The sequence below is a fragment of the Aulostomus chinensis genome, chromosome 18, assembly GCF_037954235.1.
Source record: "Aulostomus chinensis isolate RoL2024-O1b breed Wild chromosome 18, RoL_Achi_v1.0, whole genome shotgun sequence".
Classification (NCBI taxonomy): Eukaryota; Metazoa; Chordata; class Actinopteri; order Syngnathiformes; family Aulostomidae; genus Aulostomus; species Aulostomus chinensis.
Window position 1 is genome coordinate 11,019,976 of NC_141337.1, and position 17,727 is coordinate 11,037,702.

At 44.3% G+C, this 17,727-nt stretch overlaps 1 protein-coding gene across 10 annotated transcripts in view; it reads left to right on the top strand.

Annotated features, from left to right (window-relative positions):
- Window positions 1-17,727, top strand: part of sun1b (Sad1 and UNC84 domain containing 1b) — a 28,398-nt gene that overhangs the window by 8,971 nt on the left and 1,700 nt on the right. For 7 of the 10 annotated variants that reach the window (XM_086184960.1, XM_086184968.1, XM_086184967.1 and 4 more), the window contains 20 exons: window positions 9,936-10,127; window positions 10,301-10,548; window positions 10,769-10,987; window positions 11,105-11,239; window positions 11,624-11,752; window positions 12,264-12,347; window positions 13,029-13,139; window positions 13,233-13,352; window positions 13,471-13,564; window positions 13,718-13,776; window positions 14,549-14,754; window positions 14,869-15,144; window positions 15,227-15,319; window positions 15,845-15,936; window positions 16,041-16,185; window positions 16,272-16,586; window positions 16,682-16,766; window positions 17,154-17,269; window positions 17,359-17,526; window positions 17,618-17,710. In XM_086184960.1, coding sequence (XP_086041086.1) covers window positions 9,936-10,127; window positions 10,301-10,548; window positions 10,769-10,987; window positions 11,105-11,239; window positions 11,624-11,752; window positions 12,264-12,347; window positions 13,029-13,139; window positions 13,233-13,352; window positions 13,471-13,564; window positions 13,718-13,776; window positions 14,549-14,754; window positions 14,869-15,144; window positions 15,227-15,319; window positions 15,845-15,936; window positions 16,041-16,185; window positions 16,272-16,586; window positions 16,682-16,766; window positions 17,154-17,269; window positions 17,359-17,526; window positions 17,618-17,710 — 2,980 coding nt within the window. The remainder of the gene's footprint in view (window positions 1-9,935; window positions 10,128-10,300; window positions 10,549-10,768; window positions 10,988-11,104; window positions 11,240-11,623; window positions 11,753-12,263; window positions 12,348-13,028; window positions 13,140-13,232; window positions 13,353-13,470; window positions 13,565-13,717; window positions 13,777-14,548; window positions 14,755-14,868; window positions 15,145-15,226; window positions 15,320-15,844; window positions 15,937-16,040; window positions 16,186-16,271; window positions 16,587-16,681; window positions 16,767-17,153; window positions 17,270-17,358; window positions 17,527-17,617; window positions 17,711-17,727) is intronic. The other 3 variants (XM_086184965.1, XM_086184966.1, XM_086184969.1) reach the window with 3 other exon arrangements.

The following is a 17,727-nucleotide window of genomic DNA, read 5'->3' on the forward strand; positions in this document are numbered from 1 at the left end:
AAAGAGAGACTCAGCACCAGCTTCTGAACTGATGAAGCAACATTTAGGGGTGTGACTGACCTACAAAATTCACAGGAACACAGATTGTTTCACTTTCTCTGTGTATCATGTCGGCTGCGTAGTGCACACAAGGAGTCCCACTGCTGAGGTAAAACAAGCTAACCGTGTTCCTCTGTGGTCAGCTGAGGAGCTATTAACGAACCTCCCAGTCACAACGGCGGCCTTGATCCCAAGATTACACTAATAGTTTATGCTCTCCGACAAGCCAGTTGACAGATTGCTGGCTTTTATTGGCCTGTGAAGCGTTAACCCAGGGCTTCTGTGTGTCTCTGTACATGTTGGGTTAATATTAGAATGTTAATCATTTGTATTAGCTGATTCAGAGTTCACACACATCAACCCAGAGTCTTTTAGCTCATTGTGTGCCTGAAAGGGAGAACCGTAGAGCCACAGAGGGAGTCAGGTGACAGAAACCGTTGGCCCATCTGTTGTCAAACCTCAAAAGAGCAGTGACAAGCTTGTGGCCTTGAAATGGTCCGAAAGAAAGAAAGAGGCATGATGCCAGCCAACTACGTTCTGGTTCCATACACTCGCACGCGCACACACACACACACACACACACAAGAGAGAGACTGTTACAGCCTAGACCAGCAGCAACCCCGTGTTACTGTGATTAATACTGTAATTACCGTGGGAGAAAGCACTTTGATAAATAGACTTACAAGGCCTTCATGGGAGAAGTGGGAGGTTTCACTTCACCTCGAAGCTGCTCACTCTTGTAGCAAACACTGCAAAACTTTACATTGACTCTCTATTGCCTGTTTGTTGCGAATACAAGAGTCAAAGCAGGGCTGCACCAGCTTGATATCTAAAAAAAAGTCAAAAGATTAAAATTAAAATCGAAGTGTCATTGTTTTGACTAAATATTGCGATATTAGAGGGAAAGCATTTTCATTCATCATAAAAGACCAGTTTAAATGACTATGGTGTCAATTTGTATGCAGGGTCACTGGAATGAATTGTTATTATTACGATTAACATTTGTCCCATCGCAGCGAGAAGGTTGAAAGTTGCGGGTGCTAGCAGCCTTTTAGAATGGGGCCGCAGTTCCAGTTCCAGGGAGGTGCGTGTCAGGCTGTCCAGCAGGCAATGGCGTAAGGGCAAGTCATCATATGTTTGTTTTTTGTTGTTGGAAATACTCATTTTCAGCAGTTCTTCAGAAGGGTAAAATGCGTTGTTGCTGGCAAAACGTTCCAGACAACAACAAAAAAAGAACATACAGTTAACTGGACAAAACAGTAAGACACTCAGCCCCGGAGTGAAGTAGGCGGAGATTTATGCTTCTCTGCGTTGATGGAAACGCTCTCATGTGGATTAAATGGGTTAGCATTCCGAGTCCTCGTTCAGCTCCCATACAGGCATGCAAATAAAAGCTCTCAATGTTTTTCGCTCACTACAACAATCAAAGCGGTGCAGAGGTTCTCTTTGGTTCAGCCTCGACGACTTGCTCGCTGAAAACGGGCATGTGTGAGCTGTGTGTTTACTCACACAGACCCTTCATATTTTATGATGCTGGAAGTGGGTCAGTGGGGCCCCTGGTGTCCTCAACCCCCCAGTCCCCCTCCTGGGACAGTTGGATAACAGCAGTAGTGATCAGACAAGCGATAATACTTAATACTTTCCAACCATTTCAATTTAAAAAGTAATTTTGTTTAAATTACCTCAAAATGTGAAGTCTTTAAATAGTAGGGATGTAACGATTCGTTTTAACGACCATTCGATTTGTATCACAATTCGTGGTTATCGATACGATTCAGGGATACTCTTGGTTCATTTAGAACGAAACGATCCGACGCCATTGAGTGACTTGAAATTAGGAGAATCTGTGCTCGACAGCTGATGTACTAGATGAAGAGTCCCTGTCACTTTCCACGGAAGATATGAAAGAAATGCAGAAAAACTAAATGATAATAATAAAGAGACTTAAGCGGGCAAATGAACAAGTACAACCATGAGTCATCAGCATCCCTCCTTTCACATTTGGGAAGCTAACAGATTTCTTTTGGTCTCAGTTCTGTTGCACATCATTGTGACAGCATCTCTTTTTCCAAACCAGTACAGTTGAATTTTGAAGCGGCCCTCTTTTGTTGGAATACTTGTTGTGGCCCCTGCTGTGCAACCTCGTGAGAGTTTAAAGTCACGACTGTTAACCGCTTTTCGAGCTTTCACTACTACGATGAAAATAAACCCTGGCGAATGTTCTAAAGCTTGCACGTCTTCTTGTGGGCGCGCGAGGCATATGTTGACGACAGAAGCGTTTGCATTTCTGTGTGCGCCAGGCTTGTGTTCTTTTGTGAACGGCATCTGTCTGTTGGAAATGGTGTATAAGTCCAGACTCTGCTACTGAACCAGGAGGCTGTTTGGAGGAGTCGTCATAGCAACATGAAATGGCACACTGTTATGATATAGTGTGGCGAGAGAGAGAGGGGCAGAAGGAGAGTGTGGGAGGGGAAAATGAGGATGGGATGGAATGATCCTAATTGGTGCCAAATAAAACCCACCCAGGGATGGAAATCCAAAGGCTCTCGTTAGCGTACTTCTACTTCCTGGCCTCTAGTAAATATAGACCCCCGCATCTCAGGGGAGAGACGACTTTTTCCGCTCTGTAGCAGTTTTAGGGAACAGAAGGATGGAGTGTGCTCTGTGTTTATGCTCTGATTTGGTATTTATCTCCCAAAGATTACCAGAGGCTCTCGCAGCTGAATTTCACAGAATAATTGAGTGCAGTGTAATTGCAGTAAACACGGTCTCGATGGGGAGGAGCATCAAGTAAACGGCTGGGAAACAAAATAGTCTGTACATTTCAGACAAATTAGAGTCCCCAAGTCTCTACGCTCGTTTCCTGCAGGCAGTGATCAGATTTGGATTCAGTCGGTGTGGTGCTCACTGTCCCATTTATTAACACTGTGTGTTGTCCTTTGAGACGATGATGCAAAACAGTCTCCACCAAACATGGTGGGTGTCACAAAGCTGCTGGTGGTAAAAGAAGTCATACATAGTAAAAATAACATTACATTTATATAGCACTTTTCTTACCACCCCAAAGTAGTTATCACAAGTAAAAGACACAGGGCATATAAAAGAAGTCGTTTTATTTTTGTGCTAAATTAACAGGATGATAAAATGAGAAGATATGACAAAAATGCACAGCAACCATTTCCAGAAGCCTGCACACATCTGATGGAATATTTTCATGTTTCGCTTGAGGATTTTCATAGGTGTCAAGATTAAAATGGAGTCTTTTTAGGACAACAATCTTTGTTACTTTTATTTGAAAAGCAAGTGTTTTCCTCTAACTTTTATATTTCCATTAAAACACACATCCCTTCTTTTTGTAAACTTGTGTGTTCTGTGTATGTGAGATTGTGTGTGAAAGTGTGTGTGTAGCCCTTCTGGCATATTGGCCACACTTGTGGTTTTGACACTGAGATTTACAATCCATGTGGTTTCTATGGTGTGTGTGTGTGTGTGTGTGTGTGTGTGTGTGTGTGTGTGTGTGTGTGTGTGTGTGTGTGTGTGTGTTGCACTTGTGTGGCTTGAGTTTTAAGCCATCCTGGTGAGGGCATTCTGATTATTCCTTGCTTTCTGAGACAACTTCAGAGCTCGGTTTGAGGGTTTAGACTCGGGTTTAGGGTTGAGGTTGAGTTTAAGATTAAGGTTGAGATAGATTTAGAGGCTTGGGAATTGATTCTATTGATTAAAGTCCTCCCAGATTGTTCTACAAAAGTAGTAGAGTCATTATCCGACTGCTAAACGCTCTGAAAGGTGGGGTGAAACTTGTTTGAGGAGGGGGCTGTAACCTGCTGCAAAATTGGCCAGAATTGACCTGTAGACTGTCCGACTTTGTGCTACGTGTCTTAACTGGAAGGCTACTCATCTGCATGCCACAGGAAGGATTTTGATCTCTTAAGTTTTTTCATTGTTGTTCAAATATTGCAGCAAACCATATTGATATTTTTTTTTACAGTTTAGACATTTTTATGTGATTAAAAATTAGCTGTTGGGTGCAACCTTGATTCTTATGTAGTTTTACATGTACATCTGTGTGTATATTCTCTCTCTCGCTCTCTCTCTCTCTCTCTCTCTCTCCCTCCCCTTTGTACATTGTTTACATTTTTTTCTTTTGCAAAATATATGCAAATCAGTCAGTAGCAGAGTGGCTGGCAACCCAAGGTGCTAGTGGAGATTCAACTAAAGCTTTGTGATTTTGAAAAAAGAAAAAGATGATGAGCTGGTTTAGCTGCTGTGGTTTTAGCAGTTTCAGTGAACCTCGCCCTGTGGAGGAAAAATGGAAGTTCTTGTTGACTCCAGGCTGCATTGTCTCGATGTGCCAGTTAGGCGCAGTAGTGGTTCTTCCACCCCACAGGCAGATTCCTTCTCTCACATATAAACAATTTATCATGTAGCATTTACACCTGGATGAATGGCTGTGATCCAGTCGGACTCACATGCTCCTTGCAGTAATGTTCGCTTTTTTCTTCCTGCTCTTCCACTTTAAACATGGACGGGATTTACTTTGATGCCTGTATGTAGAATTCTGCAAACGAACACGTATTTTCGAAATAATCTGTTAGTTACTTTCTGGATTAATCAGTTCCATTTTTTAGCAGGTAAGACTACTTCTCCAACAAGAAAATGGACTGAATTGATTTATTGCGGCAACCTTAGCTTCATATGCAATCAATAACTAATTTTTAGTGATCATTGTTCCCGAAGCTCTTCTGTTTATTGCAGGTTATGTGGAATGATTTGATCTGAGCCCTTTCTGCTCACTCACTGCACTGCTACTCTTGATGTGAATATCTGCTACATGCTAAAAGCAAAATGGAATGTAGTGAAAGAAACAATCTGGTCTGAGCTGATTCTTAGTGTTGCTGCGCATCGTAAGAAAGCTTCCTGCGCCTGCTGGGGGTGGGAAGACTATCAAAGCTTAGTGTTATGTAAGGAGAGATTCCAGGAAGCTGAGTGTTGGGATGGAAAGCAACATCTTTCTCTACACCGAGTGTGTCTGTGTCTTTATCTGTGTCTTCACCGTGTCCGTCTCTATCTATATCCCCGATGTGGGCTGTGGGAGCATCCGGTTCAGCTGTGCACCATCCATTTGGATAACCAGAGCACCTGGAAAGATTTTACACTCATGCAACTTGCTTGCAGCCTCTGAACAGACGGAGTGTGAGTGGAAGCTTTTAAACATGGTTTTAGTTTGTGCATCTTCTTCTGGTGCTGGTACAACAGTCACACGTAGTGCAGTGGAGTCCATAATCTAAAATAATCTTCTAAAGTCTTGTTCTGAATCTTGCGGTTCAAGTGTTGCCAGGGAGAGCCGGCTGATGGATTCATGGACTGTGCCTGACTGTAGGCTGTAGACAGACAAGTTAGTTTCCTTTCTCAGACACACCCTGTCCTGCCCCGCCCTTCACGCAGTGCCAGTTGGGAGTCTGAGTGACATCACCATTGAATACTGGATCATTGTTCTCTGATGCAACGAACTGATAAAAGTTGTACATGTACTCTCGCATGTACATAACATGCCAGCATGACCTACACTGCTGCTATGAGGGCCTGTGACCTAAGCACACCAAAGGATTAGATGTGATTTTGTTCTTGTAAAATACATCAGCTTGAGAAACGTGTGTGTGTTGGCTGCTAGAGTTTCATATTATCATTGTGATCACGATCTTTCAGGTATTTCTCTAAGTTTTGTTGTGTTAAAACTTTCACAATTCGCAACTTTTGCAATTTCTTTTTTATAGGCTCCTCCTTCTCTAATCATTGGAATAATACATATGAGTCCAATGATCTGCTGATTATTTGTGGGGACTGAGATATTAGTCTACATTCCTATTATTTGTTTTTGATTATTTCCCTTCACATTTCAAACACAGTACATTCAAAGCTAGTTAAAACTGGTTAAACCCAAACTCTAGCTAGTTTTCTATGATTTGAAATTCACATTTATATTCATATGAAGGTGCTGGCACTTCTCACTGATCTGAGCAGGTTAACCAGGTCTTTTGGCTGCGGCTATGTCTCCTTCTCCGAGTGCATGCATGACATTTGGATCTTTTCTTCGTTTTCTGTCCAGCGGTAAAACTCACACAGCAGCTCGTTGCTTGAGAAACCACCAGAGAGCATTGACCCTCATTTTTGACTTTGCTGTTCTGACCGGGAGCACAGGTTCCAATGAGGTGTTTCTCAGTGGGATAGAACATCTCGGGTCTTTAGTTGGTTTCAGTTGGTTTCAGCTGTTTCCACACTGCTGATTTGTCCCTGAGAAGAGAGCAAATATCCTTGCATCTTTATCCTGCTGCTGTGTAGCATTTGAGCAGAAATGCTGTCAGTTGTGCCAGGGGAATTTAAAAGTAATGCCATTCCTGTTCATACCAGACAAACTACATGAGTTAGTGAGCTTGGTGATGTCACCATGTAAATCATTTTTGCTTGTCTCACACACAGACACAGACACACACACACACACACACACACACACACACACACACACACACACACACACACACACACTGACAGATTGGTTAATGTTTACTCTTCCTGGTCCTAGAGGCAGAAGGCTAGTCTTGGTGAAACTGTGATACAATTAGGCCCAGAAATATTTGGACAGTGACACAAGTTTTATTATTTTTGCTGTTCACGAAAACATATTCAGGATACAGTTGTATAATCAATAGGGACTTAAAGTGCAGACTCTCAGCTGTAATTTGAGAGTATTCACATCCAAATTGGAGCAAGGGTTTAGGAATTACAGCTCTTTAATATGTAGCCACCTCTTTTTCAAGGGTTGTAATTGGACAATTGACTCAGAAGCCTGCAAAAAAAAAATAAATAAATAAAGCTGCATGGGCTCTTCCCTCATTAACATGTCATCAGTTAAGCAGTTAAAAGGTCTGGAGTTGATTCCGTGTGTGGCGTTTGCATTTGGAAGCTGTTGCTGTGAACACACAACATGCGGTCAAAGGAGCTCTCAGTGGAGGTGAAACAGACCATCCTGAGGCTGAAAAAAAGAAGCACCCCATCAGAGAGAGAGCAGAAATGTTAGGAGTGGCCAAATCAACAGTTTGGTACATTCTGAGAAAAAGAGTGCACTGGTGAGCTTGGGAATTCAAAAAGGCCTGGACGTCCATGGAAGACTTCGGTGGTGGATGATCGCAGAATCCTTTCCATTGTGAAGAAAAACCCCTTCACAACATCCACTCAAGTGAAGAACACTCTCCAGGAAGTAGGTGCGTCAGTATCTTCGTCTACCATGAAGAGAAGACTTCATGAGAGTAAATACAAAGGAAAGGATTCACCACAAGGTGCAAACCATTAATCAGCCTCAAAAGTAGAAAGGCCAGAATTGACTTTGCCAAAAAACACCTGGAGAAGCCAGCCCAGTTCTGGAACTGCATTCTTTGGACAGAAGAGACTAAGATCAACCTGTACCAGAATGATGGAAAGAAGAAAGTTTGGAGAAGAATTGGAACAGCTCATGAGCCAAAGCACACCACATCTTCTGTAAAATATGGTGGAGGCAGTGTGATGGCATGGGCATGCATAGCTTCCAATGGTGCTGAGTCACTTGTGTTAATTGATGATGTGACAAAACGCAGAAGCATCTGGCTGAATTCTGAAGTGTATAGGGATAGACTTTCTGCTCAGCTTCAGCCAAATGCAGCAAAGTTGATTGGACGGTGCTTCACAGTACAGATGGACAATGATCCAAAACATACTGCAAAAGCAACGCAGGAGTTTTTTAAAGCAAAGAAGTGGAATATTCAGCAATGGCCGAGTCAATCACAGATCTCAACACTATTGAGCATACATTTAACTTGCTCAAGACAAAACTTAAGGCAGAACGACCCATAAACTAGCAAGGACTGCAGACAGCTGCAGTAAAGGCCTGGCAAAGCAACACCAAGGAGGAAACCCAGCGTATGGTGATGTCCATGGGTTCCAGACTTCAGGCAGTCATTGTCTGCAAAGGATTCTCAACTTAATATTCAAAAGTAACATTTTACTAAGGGTCACGTTTCTTTGTCCAATTACTTTTGAGCCCCTGAAATGAGGAGCATTCGTATAAAAATAGCTACAATTCCTACACGTTTAATCATATATTTTTGTTCAACACCGTGAATTGAACCTTAAAGTCTGCACTTCAATTCCGTTGTAGTTGTTATATTTCAAATCCAATGTTGTGGCATGCAGAGCCCAAATCATGAAGATTGTGCCACTGTCCAAATATTTCTGGGCCTAACTGTATGTAGCTATAATAAGTGTGCAGGTATACAAACGCTCTAGTTCTTGTTCATCATTGGAAGTGAGCTCTGAGTTAGACGGACGGAATATAGAGACAAGGGTCGTGCCCTGATCTTGTGTTCACAGGAGAGCCAGTTGGAGCAGCAAGCAGGGTGCAGACCAAGCTCGAAAGCACATAATTGGCTCTCAGCAGGAGTGTGTAATCCTCAAGGTTTAGAGCCGGGCGGGCGAGGCCCGTAGAGCGCTAGTACACAGTAGATTCTGCTCTGTTTGTCATGAGTTAAAGTCTGTTTTTGTTTTGTTTTTTTTACGGGGAACGTCCCTGTAGTCTGTCCCTCTGAAACAGGTAAAATAAGTCATTCTGTTTGCCCTTGTTTATCCTCATGCTGGGAAGGTACAGCTTGGTCAGGACATTTTAGCTCAGATCATAGAGTTCAAATAAAAGCCACTGTTTTTTTGTGTGCCTTGGAACAGTAATATAATGATTTTGATGGATAGGGATTGGTGTAGATAACCCAGTTGATGTTTTAACACTTGTCCTCAACTGTATTGGTTGCATGCAGTTTGTGTATTTTGCCTCGCTTCCTGTTTTTGTCGTGAGGCTTTTATTTTGAAGGCAACTTTGTCTTATTGACACTGCCTTCCTGTTTAAGAGATTGTAACTTCACAAACAACTCAAATAAACCATGTCATGTGTTTAGCTCCCCCCTGAGGTGCCACCAGGTTTGATACAGTTGTGAAACTATGATACTAAAATGTAGCATAATAAAGTAGTTTGCTTCTGCAGCTCTGTTAAAGTATTTTGTGTTGATAATTTAGCATGAAGTTAGCTGAAGTTTCCCCCGAAAAATGCGAACAGTCTCTAGTTAAACCAAGTGATGGTACTTTGTTCTGTGCTTGTCTACCAACTCTTACAGTGGATCTTTGGCTTCATGAATCCAAACTTTTTAGTTCCATGCACCAGGAAAGAAGGATGATAAATAGATTTTGTAATGGTAACGGGGTATTTCACAACTGCTGCCCTGTTGCCTATTTGGCAGAATGTTGTCCTTGGCTCTGCATGTCCTCAGTACCCTGCCAGGTGGGTGTGGCCGCGTGAGTCACAGCTGCCCAATGCACTGCGATGTTAAAATTGACAACATTCATGGTGTGTTTTCACTCACTGCTGGCTTTTATTGTACGACAGCAAGAGGAGTAAATTTTATTCATATCCTACTTGCATTCTTTGTGTTGTTTATTTGGCTTTTTTTCCCCTCTGTGATTTGGCTAAAAAAGCCATACTGTGCCTATTCTGTTGTCTTGTTGTCCCTCTCCCTTGTGAGTGACTCACTTCCTGTCAGGCTCAGTGCCAGCTGCAGTCAACAACAGCATGACAGTTTTGTGTTCCCTCTGAATGGACTGTTTGTTTTTGTATGATTTTTTTATTTTTTAAATTTTTTTCTGGGAAAATGGCTGAGAAGGCGACATGTTGAAGATGATGCACAAATCAGTAGAAATGCCTATTTCCTGATTTTAGGAAGTTTGAAGGTCTTTTGTATCATTTTCGCATGTATTTCTCTCTAACTCGGCCTCCTCTTCTTCTGTTCCACTCTTCACTTGCTCCTCCCTTCTGTCCCTCTCAGCTCCAGCTACTCTACAGCAGCATTAGAGTTTGAGAAAGAACACCACATTGCTCCTGTGTACGAGTCACCCAGGATGTCACGGCGGAGCCTGCGCCTGCAGGCCAGGAACGGTCACTATGACGATGAGAATCTAGATGATTACACCCAGAACCACAGCAACAGCGGCTACTCCAGCACTTGGACAGAGACACGGTGAGACGAATAATGGAAGCACATGTTGGCTTAACGTAGTGTAAATGTCTGCTTGTCATCTGTTCATGGATGTCTGAGCATGGTGCTATGTATCTTTTAGGTCAACGTGCCTCTGTCAGCTCCACACACGCAAAAGTAACACTTCTTTATGTTTCCTGCCTCTGTTCTCACAGGACACTGCGGAGCAGGAAGCAGCAGTCCAGTTCCAAATCCACGTCTTTATCCCTGAGCCAAATTGCCACACCGAGGAAAAACCTCTCCTTCTCTGCTGTTAGCACCCCAATTACCAGCAGCAGCATTCAGGAGAGCAGCGCTACGTCTGCTGCATCTCTGCTCACCGCCTGCTCAGACGAATCCCGCCTGAGACAGCGCACCATCATCACCACAACCACCACCTCCACTTCCGGTGATGGACTCTGGGGTCAGTTGTTAGAAGATTGCTTTCCAGCACTAATTGCAAAACATGTTTTTGCAAAGTTTTAAAGATGCATGAGCATTTTGAAATGTCATACTTGATATTTCCAACAGTGGATATTCACTCATTAGCAACTTTAATCTACATATATGATTAATATTGTAAACATTTCTCTCTCTCTCTCTCTCTCTCTCACTATCTCACTCACTCACTCACTCACTCTCAGGGCGGACTTCCTGCACTGAACACAGTTCATCAAGCGTCAACGGTGACGCCAGCGCCTCGAAGTCCCACACCACCCTTGTCAACGGTTATATATGTAAAGACTGCTCTTCATCAATGTCACACTCTCAGGCTGCAGAAGCTTCCAGTGATGCGCTCTCATGCTCATCATCACCTTTCACAAGCATTTACACCAGAGACAGGAGTCGGAGGAACAAGACAGGTGAGACAGAAATATAGTATATTTAACTTTTGAAATGCCTGGAAGTATAAAGTGTCCCCGACGAATCCTTTTTTTTATTATTATGAGAGTATAATAAGTAGTGGTGTGTTTCTCCAGGTGTCCTGATGTCAATGTCTAATACGTGTGTGCGCCTCAGCAAGCGAGCCCTGGCCCCCATAGTGTCCTTTGTCACCTTGCTATACAGCAGTGTGCTCTGGCTGGGCTCAAGGGTCAGGAACCCACAAGGAAAAGGTACATAAAAAGAGATATATACATGTACTCTTCACTCATCACCCATCCGTCTTCTTATCCTCTGTCTTGGGGGGGGTTCGCAGTTATTCCAGAGTCTCTCAGCTCAGAGTCTCAAAGGTCTTGAAGACCACGAAAGATTTCATATTTTAGACTCATTTATTTCTGCCTCAGCAATCTTTTCTTCATCACTGTTCAGGTTTCTGGCTGAGCCATGCTTTTCCTCCTCTCAGGTCCTTTTCCTCTTCAGGCTGTTGTTGAGGGGATGCATCTATTTCTTGTCATTGTCTTTGTGTCCTCTTTAATTTTGTGGTTAAGTGTGTGTGTGTTGTAAGGAACAAGTCGTATGTGTTTTGACCACTTGTATGGGGGCGGGTGTGTCACCAGGTTTCCTCACGTCAATTTCGGATTCCATGAGACAAACGGTGTCCTCCTGTTTGTCCCAACTGTGGCTGTTAAAGCAACGCACCCTTCACAGGATGATGGGCAGCAGGGCTAATGGCTATGAAGAACAAGGTACCCCCTCCCTCTTTTTTGATACACAAGGGCAAAGGCCAAGGGTCCCAGCTCTGACCTCAGTGACCTCTTCTGCTGCTCCTCAGTGAAGAAACTTTTCTTACCAACTTTGTCTCCTTCCTACGCTCTTTAAATCTTGTTTTAGGACAAATGCGTTCAACTGTCTGATATCTGAAGAACTCCCTCTGCATCTCTCTCTCTTTCTATTTCATCAAGCTTTCCCAGTGTTGCTCCCTGAAAAGATACTCTCTCCTTAATTAACATCTTAATTTTCCAGTTCCTCAACTCAGGTATGCAGTCGGTACACTCAGTTTGCTGCAGCCTCTTTGCATGCAGCAGAGTGTTTGCTCTCTTGCTCTTGACAGCTGCATATGGATTCAATCGTCACTGATTCCGATTTTAAAGGCTTTTCATTTTCTTTATAACAGCAGAGCTCCTCTGTCATCACATTGTCATGAAGACAGTTTCACTTTCACGCAGCAAATAAAATGTGTTTTTCGGTATGTTGCAGCTCACTCAAGTTTCTGTGGAAGCATGAATGTGAAGCATCTGATGACTGAAGACACGTCGCATCTTCATCTCAATGGTTCCCTGTGTAAGCGTGCAAACACACACACACACACACACACACACACACACACACATGTTCAGTCTTTCTATAGCAGCATGTTTTCTGCTGGTGGCCATGATTGACAGAGTTAATCATATGCGTGACCTGTGCTGGGTCCAGCAGCAGAGGTTATGTGAACTGGTTGGTCAGCAGCCTGTTGAGCTCTGCTAACAGCAGATGCTTCTTTCAATCACGTCTTTCTCACGTCAACGGGACAGGTTTAACGCCGTGGCTCCACATTATAGGTGATCTCTACACAAAAAATAGATCGACAAGCTGCTGGTTTTAGGTTGTTTTGTTTTTGTTTTGTTATGTTCATACAAAAACAAAAAATTCTTTTTACAGTGATGACCAGAATCACATTTATAATTAGAAAATGACCATAAAAGCATTTTTCTCACAGCTGTTGATGTCTGCAAAGTCACACATTTAGCTTCCATGTTGTGTCATCACACATACACACACATGTGAATCATGCATGCCTTTGTATTTTGCTTTTGATAGTAACAGTTTAGTTTTGCGGGTTTATTTTGTTCTATTTTAAATTTCCTTTTTTGCCGCATTATTTGGTTTATTTCTTTTTTTTTTAATGTTTACATCTTAATGTGTCCATTCATGCATCCGTTGCGTTTGTATTTCTGTTTGCCTGCCATTATGTTGGTTTAGGTGATGACTGTAAAGGGAAGCAGTACTCCATGACACACACCGTCCTCCCCACACAGTCGTCCAGGCCTCGGCGCCTGGTGGGGGCGCTATGGAGCCTCCTAGCTTACACAGGTTGACCTGCACTTCTCTAACATTGAGATGACGTTTAGCTCTTCAGCAGTTTGTCGGTAGTTTGTTCATTTGTGCTATTCTTTGGTCTTCCAGGTTACTGCATCCTCCAGCCGGGCTACTGTGTGGCTAGAGCAGGTAAAGCGGTGGGATCAGGAGTTGTGACGGTGGCTCAGAAGATGCTGTCAGTGCTCTGGATTATTCTGGGAGCTCCAGGTATGGGAAACCTGTTCCCCTCATCTCGGGAAAAAAAATATTCTCATCTGCTTTTTTCCAAGGCATCATGTTCTGATCACGTTCCTCCTCTCCATCTGTGTGAATAATCCATCTCTAGTCAAGGCAGGCCAGGGTCTTCTGTGGTTACTCGCCAAAGGATGGTACCAGCTGGTGTCTCTCATGTCTATCCTCAACGTCTTCTTTCTGACACGGTGAGAGCCCCATTTAATGAAAGAATCATGGTTTGATAGTTGGAAGTTATTTTACATTCATTTAAGTTTTGTTTTTCTTCTTCTTCACAAGGAGCTGCACGCACTCCTGTCAGTCGTGTTTATACACCTAACCTGCGTGTGACTCTGTTTCAGATGCCTTCCCAACCTCTGGAAGCTCCTGCTGCTTCTTCTACCCTTTTTGCTCTTCTTCGGTGAGTTGGTAAAGTGTGGAGTTCCTCTCACGTTCGTTGTCACTGGTGCAACCCATTTAGTGGTCATAGAAAGAGACGTGAAGCAGTAGATTTCCAAAAACCGGCACACCTCCCCAGGGCATCCTCTGAAAATCAAGTGCAACATTCAGGTCAGCCTTTCTGGGCTTCTAATGAACAGCCCTGTTTTCACTCACTAACAGCAGCAGAGCATGCTTCTCTTTTTAGTGGTGCGCCCCTCACCCACAGAGGCTGATTAGACCCATGATGTGATATGATGCATCGACTCAGCCCTGTCACAGTGTGCTGTTATATGATGTGAATATTGTTTTTATAGCTTTACAGCTGATGGAAATGATTAGTTTTGTGTAGTTGGATTAATTCCGATTCATTAAATTCATTAGTGGTGGCACGGTGGTGCAGTGGTCAGCACTGTCACCTCACAGCAAGAAGGTTCCGGGTTCGACCCAGGCTCGAGCACCGGATCTTTCTGTGTGGAGTCTGCATGTTCTCACTGTGCCTGCGTGGGTTCTCTCTGGTACTCCAGCTTCCTCCCACAGTCCAAAGACATCAAGAGGGGACGAGGCTGATTGATACTCTAAATTGACCGTAGGTGTGACTGTGAGTGTGAATGGTTGTCTGTCTCTATGTGTTGGCCCTGTGATGGACTGGTGACCTGTCCAGGGTGAACCCCACCCCTCGCCTTCATTAGCAATGTTTGACCTACGAGCTGACGTGTGCGGCTGAAACTCAGTGGTCTGTTCTCTACCTGCAGCTCTTTGGTTGTGGGGTCCGTCCACTGCTGCCCTGCTTGCCTACCTCCCCACCATTAACCTGACAGAGTGGCGGGCTGCGTCTGCCTTCACCTACTTGTCTACTTTGCTGCCAGCCTCTGCTCCAATTCCTGCCTCTGTCCCCATCCCCGCAACTGAGACCCCCCTGGATCCGACCGTAGCCATCCACACACACACCCAGGCACCGGTGAGATACTGCAGTAACGCAGCGAGTAGCACTAGAGTGATCAAAATGCCCTTTGAACAGCTAGCTGCAGCTCATTCCCAGGAGTCATTTCCACCCCTCTGTTCCTCTCCTCAGCCCATCCTTCCCTCAGCGGGGGTCTCCAGTGTAGATTTGGAACGCCTTGAACGTTTAGAGCGCCAGTTATCCTTGCTGTGGGAACAACTTCACCAGAGTGACCAGAAGCAGGAGCAGCATCACACTGACATAATGGTTCTCTACAACACCCTGAAGGAGAAGCTCCACACGGAGACAGACAGGGAGAGCTTGGGTCTATGGGTGTCCTCACTGCTGGAGCAGAGGCTGAGCCTGCTGCAGGGACAGCTGGAGCAGGAGAAGACAAGCATGGTGCAGGTAGAGTGATGATGCTGCCCTCACTGTTCAAATGGGATGTTTTACCTCTATATTTAACACAAATTATTTTTCCTCTTTCCAGAGTGCAGAGCAAGTAAAACTGCACCAAGAGACTCAGACGGCACGACTGGCTGATTTGGAGTTGATGCTCAACACTTTGGCTGCCAAGACTGAGGTACTGTAGATTTAATGCTTCGTTTGTTAGTTTTAGTTTAATTATTGTTCTTGAGAATAATTGGTGAGAAACATTTTGGGATGAGTTTCAAAGGCAGACAAGTGAAATGTAACAATTTTAATTTTAACATATAAAATAAAAGCACAGAATGAGGATACAAACATTTAAAAATAAAACATTAGCAGCTATTGACAGCATGGAGACTGATATATATATTTTTTAACAAACACAGACTATTGAAATTGTAAGAGATGGCGATACATGTAACACAACCTGGGAGACAATGATGTCAAAGAAAATTCAGACCATCTCAGACTGATGAGGAATGATGGGATCAGATAAGATGGGAGCTCTTGAATATCAACACGAGTGTTTAGCCAAGAATCGCTGACAGGCCACAAGCGCTTGTTGTAGGACTCTGCTGCTGCTTCTTCATCTTTCCTTGTGAACATTTGTGAAAGTGAAGGTGAACATTTCTTATTGTCTTTGCTACAACTGTAACAGTTGTGTGGCCCTGTGTCGTAGGGGTTGCACCAGAAGCAGCAGCATTATGAGCACGAGAAAGAGCAAATGGAGAAGGAGGTGCTCACTCGGGCTGAGGACTCAGCTCCCCTCAGGTACCAACAACCACACAATGGCAGTTGCTTTCTTTTTTCACATTTTTCTCAGGAACTTCGTCACAATTATGGCATCTCATGGGTGTATTCTGTTGTTCTGTCAGTGTCAGTGTGAAGCAGGAGGACCACGACGCTCTGCTAGCAGAGGTGCACCGGCTTGAGATGGAGTTGGGTAAAATCAGGCAGGACCTGCAGGGTGTTGTGGGGTGTAAGGGCAAGTGTGAACAGCTGGACTCTCTGCAAGAGACTGTAAGTAACAGAAATATCGTAATTGTTATGACTGTTCTAGGTTTCCACACCACGTCTTTTATCACTTCTATGAATCCTCTTTCCAGATCAGCACCCAGGTGTCCTCCCGGGTCCGTAAGGAGATGCAGGCTCTGTTCTTTGGCAGCAGCGGGTCAGGAGAGGAGCAGGCCGAGTTGCCCGAGTCTCTAATCCACTGGCTGTCTCAGCGCTACACTACCACATCAGACCTACAGGCCTCGCTGGCCTCACTGGAGCTGAGCATCCTGAGGAATGTGTCCATGCAGCTGGAGCTTAACCGAGCTCAGACCCTGGGTGAGGCAGAGTCCCAAGCAAAAACCATTGTCCAGACCGTGACTGGGACTGTCCAGAGAACTGCTTCTACAGAGGGACTGTCAGAGGAGGTAATGGTCATATTTTCTACTGTCAACATTAACATCATCTTCCATTGCATGGCCCTTATGTGGGGATATCTGATATGTGGGAATCTCTATGCCAGCAAGTGAAGCTGATTGTCCAGAATGCCCTGAAGCTCTACTCCCAGGATCGGACGGGTCTGGTGGACTACGCCCTGGAGTCTGGAGGTAAGAAATCCCCTTCACCAGCCTTGATGCAAGTCACTTAACACTAGTGTGTGTGTGTGTGTGTATGTGTGTGTGTGTGTGGGGGGGGGGGGGATTAGCAAGCTCGCTTTTTCATAACTGAGTACTTTGCTTTAATGTATGTCTCTTATGTAACGAGCATGCAAGCATTAGCCAGGCTAAGGGACAGCAGGGTATTAACTGTAAACTCTCTGCTGTTCTTGAGCAGTCTGGTGACCGACATGAGAGATTCATTTCACAGCCAGCGTTGGCGCCGATGTACCCGTTGTCATTGTCTCCCGTTGATTAATGGATGGATTGGTTGTGAGCAGGGGCCTTTCAGTTCTTCTGATGCTTAGATTCCCATCTAACATGTCGGTGTGCGTTCAGGTGGCAGCATCCTCAGCACCCGCTGCTCTGAGACGTATGAGACCAAGACAGCCCTGATGAGTCTGTTTGGCCTGCCCCTCTGGTACTTCTCCCAGTCTCCACGTGTTGTCATCCAGGTGAGCTCCTCTTTGAGACAGAACTATTTCATCCACTAAGCTTGGAGAGGTGTCATTAAACATGTATATATTACCGCTTCCCCCTTCAGCCTGACGTGTACCCAGGTAACTGCTGGGCGTTCAAAGGTTCCCAGGGTTATCTAGTGATCCGGCTTACATTGAGGATCTTGCCTACATCCTTCGGCGTGGAACACATCCCTAAATCCCTGTCCCCGACTGGAAACATCACCAGCGCTCCTCGCAACTTCACTGTCTTCGTAAGACACATTATCAGAATCAGACACATGATGATGGAATGCGAACATCAAGAATTGATGACATTTTTTTCTGGTGCCTTATCATCCACAGGGTCTAGATGATGAGTACCAAGAGGAGGGGAAGCTGCTTGGGCAGTACACATACCAGGAAGATGGGGAGTCACTGCAAACCTTCCCTGTTATGGTAATTTAGACACTCAC